Consider the following 6,000-nt stretch of genomic DNA (forward strand, 5'->3'; position numbering starts at 1 on the left):
TGGAGTTAAAAATAGTAAATCTATATTTCCTCTATATGCACTTGTGTTTCAATATTTTGGTCCTCAACATTTTGTCCACAATATTCTTATATCATGATATTTCTATAATCGATATTCAGTAGTGCAGTCATGTTGTATTTCTATAGCCAAAAGGCTGCGGAGCCCTGTCCAGGGTCACGGACAAGCATAATGTACTAACTTTACTGTGAGCATCGGTACTGGCCAGTGAGGCTTCTCCCCTGCGATATTTTACTTGTAGGTTTAACAGCATCTGACTATGGAACTACTCTTAGCAGAAAGATCCTCAAGCAGTATGTATACAATTTCTCCTTATGTATAGTAAGGTTGGTGCCATGCACCCTATGAAGCAGTTTGGAATATGTGTGAGCCCATGTTATATTTCTGTTATTGTTAGAAATACACACACACATCTCAGTTGAAGGGAGCTTAGATTTCAGAAAATAGAAGACATTCCTTCTAACTGCAGTGAAGCTTGACTAAGTGAGAGCAGCACACTGACTTTGGAAAGTAAAAACACCAAGAAAAACATCCGAAAATGAAGTGGAAGGGATGTGCACAACGCAGTATTGGTTTCAAAATATTTAAAACGTTTTTTATTCAAGCAAGTCAATTTTATCCCTTAAGAAACATTAGAAACCTGGACTGTCATGTAACATGTAAACTACGAGTAAAAGTGCAGGATTTTTAGGCACAAACTAAGAGGCAGATTTACTAATAAGTCACACAACGCAATGCAGCAAGACAACTTGCTGCGCTGCGTGACAGGGAAAGAGCGGGAATGCACCACTGTCGTGTAGTTCCTATTTATTTTTATTTATTTATTGAGTTTTATATAGCGCTGGCTAGACCCGGAGGTATCAGAGCGCTTTACATGTAGAACCACAAAGTTACATCAGTTAACAGGTTACATAAGTTACTAGTAAAACATTTAAAGAGCATAGGAGAAGAGATAAATGGAGCATAGAATGGTGGGGTGAAAGAGTAGGAGGGAGAAACAACTGCGAGACGAGAGGAAATCTGCCCCAAGTCCGGCTGGGTAGGTGACCGTCTAGGGGGAAGACCACAGCCCATCTCCTCTTTAGCTATCAGGTAGCTCCACCGGGCCAGAGCCAAATAGCAGGGTCTCGGTTAAAAAGCAAAACATTTTAAAGAGCATAGGAAGACGAGAAAAGTGGAGCGCAGAAGGGCAGGGGGAAGGGAAAAAGGGTAGGGGGAGAAAATGACAGAGAGACGAAGGAAAGTCTGCCCAAGGTCCGGCTGGGTAGGTGATGGTCGAGGAGGAAATCCACAACCCAACTCCTCTTTAGCTAGCAGGTAGCTCCACCGGGCATCGGTCAGCTAGATAGGTCTCAACACTCGGAGGAGGATCCCAAAGTTAAAGTCATGGTGGGTGAGCCAGGGGGGGGAGGGTGGTGGGGGAGCACCCCTAGCCTCGCTAGAGTAAGGTCGAGTTGCCAGTCTCACGAGTCTGGTGGGGGTGGAGGGGTTTAGTCCTTTTGTGTGGAGGCCATGATGAGGTCAGGCACCCAGGTAGTTTGAGATCCCTCAATCGCTGCATCCTGATGATTGTGGCTCCCACAGCCGCCATGTTGGAGTCAGGCATCCCCTTCCATGAATGGATTCTCCCCTGCTTGCTACCCCAGAGGGGAAGCGCGTGAAAGATAGAATAGATGTAGAGTGGCCCAGGCTGTGGGGGTTCGTGCCTTGTATGGGAGGTATTGGATGTTGAGATTAGTTGAGGAGGTGAGGGGAGGATGGCCAGAGTGTGATTGGGTGATGTTGCAGGGCCGTGGGTGCCTGTCACAAGTCAGAGGTGTTCATCGGGTGACAATCAGAGCTTTTGCCACCCATCTAGAGTTCGGGAGTCGTTCTGCTCAGAGCCGATTCAACCAGCCACCATTTTGTCCTGGCAGTGCCTCTGTGAAATGGAGACCTTATATAAGATCTGCATGTTTAGACAACATACACTGTAGGATTGGTGTAAGACTGATTCTAGACACCCCCCACCGGGTACGTTAGTCTGTATACCAGCTAGCTCATAGTGCCACTAGAAACTCCTCTTACCAAGGAGAGAATAGTTCTTGGCAACTATCGAACATGACAACCCTGATCCCTCAGTCCCGTGGAAACAGTGTACTACTTTTTGCTCAGTCACTTGTGCTCATTTAGTCTCAGAGAGATACACAAAATAAACGGTATGAACGTTTCTCAATAAGTATTTATTAAACAGTCATTATTCTAGTGTAAAATAGGTGCACTGAAACAACCATGAGACAGTAAAAGATATAAATGATTAGAAGCACTAAGAAAGTAAAAGGATGGTAGATTTTTACCATTTTGCTATAACCATGAATACAGACAAGTATATAAAATACATGACATTAAAATGCATACTCCTATGATGCTACCCTAACTAGATGTACCGAAGGGTACCCAGCATGTGAGTAGGTGTTAAGCCAAGGTTCCAACTAGGATAAAGTCAACCTCATTACCTGAAGTGAGAGACTGTGGGACCCTGTCTTGGTCTCGAGTCGTTACAACCCGACTTATGCCGGCCATCTCGATTCATTCGTGCTGAAGCAGCGGATACAAAACAGTACACAGAACAGCCCTTCCAGAGTAATCTCTTTATTCCGTCTCTGTTATTTTCCAAGTTTCTCCAAGTGACTTCCTAGCAACCTTCTAGGACAGAGCCCCTACTGGTTATCTCGACACTGCAATTTAAAATATATATGTAACCTGGTCCTGATGATGGCCTAACACTTCTGCAGGCCGAAACACCGTCAACTTCCACAGCGGAACTCTTGGCACCCCTATTCACGGATACCCCACTCATCTGAATTTTTGTATTCATGTGCCATTAATTGTCTGGGTATCCTAAATATGTAAACCATTTTTTTTTAAATTCTCACTTGTCTCTTGTTGCGCCCACTGCCCTCGCTGTATATACCACGTCACGTGTCACATGAGCCGTCACTATACTTCACGAGCACTTGTGCACAGTATTTTGTTGGTTACATGTCATTTAATGTAACGCAGTGCTACTGACTCATGTGCTTGTACGTATGAAGTTTGATATGACCAACATGCTTGTTGATTGAAATATATTTTACATTTACATGAAAATGTTTTCCCTGGTTTTCTCCCCCTTTGGATTTAATCTGTTGCAATTAATTCTGCCACATATACTTGACCTGTGAATAATACCCTGAGACACTGTTGTTTGTTACAGATTGGTCTCGAGTTGGACACCCCGCAAGGGATGTTAGACCACTGCGAGCTGGAGTATCTGCATGCAGGAACCTCAGCGTCTCACGTCAATGTGTGTCGGCAGGGAAATCCTGATCTCTCCCTGTCTCAGCAAGATGTGATGCTCATATACCCAAAGGTCTCCCCGGGGGTTCTACCTTGCTGTGCCACTTGTCGGACTTAGGATGACATCAGGAATGAACTTTATACATAGGTATTATACCGGAGATGGTAGTCCTGCTGAGTGTCCAAGAATCCTCATGCATAATGTATGAGGCTTTTACCAGGGAAAATCCCGAGTTCGGAGTGCAGTATCGTATCTAGGTAAAAGGTCAGTCCCCAAGAATCGTTATGTGTGTAATGTAGGGGGGAGTATAGGTGAAAGGTTACGATGTTACCTGAGCCTATATTAGGGTATCTATATGGAATATAACAGCATATCTACTAAGATATGGTGCATTCCTTCTCCCTGCCTGCACTAACACTAAGTGCAGTCTAGCGCCAGAGCAGGCACCGTTGTGCTATGGTGGAAGGGGGCCTGCGTTACAGCCAGGATTGGTTACCTTCAGTGATAACTGATTCAAGGATATGCAAGAGTAAACATAAACAAAAAATATTAAACCACAGAAGCAATGTGAATGAAAGATTTTTCAGACTTGCCTCATGAAGTAGAGAAGGGGTTACTTACAAACGTTTGCGCAGGTGCTCGAGCAGTGCAAAGTATGGCACCTATTTAATAACCATTTTAAAAATCTGCAGACGCAGCACAAAATTGCACAGCACCTTGCGAGCTCCCACCCAATCCTTAGTAAATCTAGGTCCAAATGTATGAGTTGCGCAAGTTAATCAACTCAAAAAGTATTAGGGTATACTTCCTTGGGAGAGAAGGCTGCGAAGGTAGGGAGATCCAAGATTATAATGTCTCTGCAGAGAGATACATCAGATGACAGAAAAAGGCTTTTGTGAGCAAAGCTGTTCAGGTGGGCGACAGGTTTTGTGAATGAGGCTAGCACTTCCGGTAGACTGGAGTATGGCAAATTGGGTGATGGAGAAGGGGGCAATAGATTCTGAGATTTACACGAGAAACACCTTCCTTTGTTTGCTTGACAAGATATCTCTTTAAAGTCTGGACAGACAGGACACTTTGGCGCAAAACGGGTGGAGACGGAAGACTGGCTGAATAAGTACATAGATATTACTTCCCTTCAGGAAGGAACTATTTATGTATCTTAGTAACTCCTTTTGCAGCTGGGAACAGATCCACACTTTTAAATACTTAAATTAACTCAATACTGGTTCTGGGAGTGTTGGGAGCTCCACGCCCAGGGAGAGATTGTGTCCTTCTGCCGGGACCTCTTCCCTGATTAGAGCGACCACACACAGACCTAGGTGCAGTTTAGGCACAAACATTATGAAAGGTTTCTTTTTATTTTTGAACGAATAACAAAATCAGAACTGTTCTCTCTATTTTGAAAATGCCTGAAACAATAGGGAGAAGAAGGACTGTCCTGTTGGAACCCTGGCTTGCACCCCAAAGGTTTGCACTCTGGATGACTGCACCTGTAGCACACTTGGAACTACAGCCCTAAGGACTTTGCCTTCCTTCAGAAAGGGGAAGGAGTGGACTCCCTGAAAGCGACACCTGCATCATCTCCACCAAGAAGGACCCACCTGGAGTGTGTCCAGTGGACTTTTAAGGATTTGGCCTAGTGCATTGTGGAAATTGTAGTCCCAACATCCCAAGGACAATCTCAGCGCTTCTAGACCCTTGGATTCGTGTTGTGGACACTTTGTACCCAGCAAAAGAATATTGCTGGAAGTAAGTGTAGGAGTGTTACATCATGGGCGGCTGGAACTCTGGACTTCGTCTCAGTCCAGCGCAAACTTATTTTTAGCCCCTGAGCGATATTTGCTTCAAAGCAATAGTTTTACATTTAATCTTTAAACATTCATATCTCTGGTTCCTTACATTGTATTTTTGTCGTTTAGGTGTCACTTCACTCACAGAAATATAACCTATTTTATAATTTGATGGTGGATTTTTATTGTGTTTTACTTATTTAGTGTATTGGTGTTTTTAAATGCTTTACACACCTATCTCCTAAGTTAAGCCTGCCTGCTCATTGACAGCTACCTCGTTTTGAGAAAGGGAACAATTTATTGAGAACCCTTTATTGTATTTGTGACCTTCTTACTAGTGGTAGGTCCCTACTTATCCCTACTATTACATCACTTTCCAACACCTGTTCTATCAATATAACAAATGCAAGATAACAATGGAATTATCACAAAGCAATAGAAAAGTGTGTGTTTTAAGGAGGAGAACATCTTACCGAAACATCTTCAATTGTTGATGTCCTTGCAGTAAGTACTTCCATAGAGACTGGGTAGTCATTTGATGCTGTTGATATCATTTCTGCATCAGTGATTGGTATTTCCAAATGAGGCGAAGTCACTGTCAGTAATTCACATGAACTGGGCTGTATAATGTCAGCACAACATTCAACTTCAAAAGCCCTGCAAGATAAGATTATGTGAGAGATACCAGCAACAAAGACAACAATGCATACTTCCAGTCTCAGAATTACACTATGAGTGCCCGTTCTCCCCTGGTAATTCACACTTTGGCGTTACTGATGCTAGAAGCATCAGTAGTTAAAGGGGGGAAGTTACCAAGGATTATTTCGTGTAATTGAGGATTCCCAAAGAAATTAGGATTTACAAGGGTAA

At 43.4% G+C, this 6,000-nt stretch overlaps 1 protein-coding gene across 1 annotated transcript in view; it reads right to left on the reverse strand.

Moving 5' to 3' along the window:
- Window positions 1–5,703, reverse strand: part of LOC146868417 (uncharacterized) — a 65,519-nt gene extending 59,816 nt beyond the window's left edge. Inside the window, exon 1 of the mRNA XM_085615439.1 lies at window positions 5,604–5,703. Within this exon, the coding sequence (XP_085471565.1) occupies window positions 5,604–5,684 (81 nt within the window). The 5' untranslated portion in view covers window positions 5,685–5,703. The remainder of the gene's footprint in view (window positions 1–5,603) is intronic.
- Between the last annotated feature and the right edge of the window lie 297 nt (window positions 5,704–6,000).

This window comes from Triturus cristatus, chromosome 1_2 (genome assembly GCF_964204655.1).
Source record: "Triturus cristatus chromosome 1_2, aTriCri1.1, whole genome shotgun sequence".
Classification (NCBI taxonomy): Eukaryota; Metazoa; Chordata; class Amphibia; order Caudata; family Salamandridae; genus Triturus; species Triturus cristatus.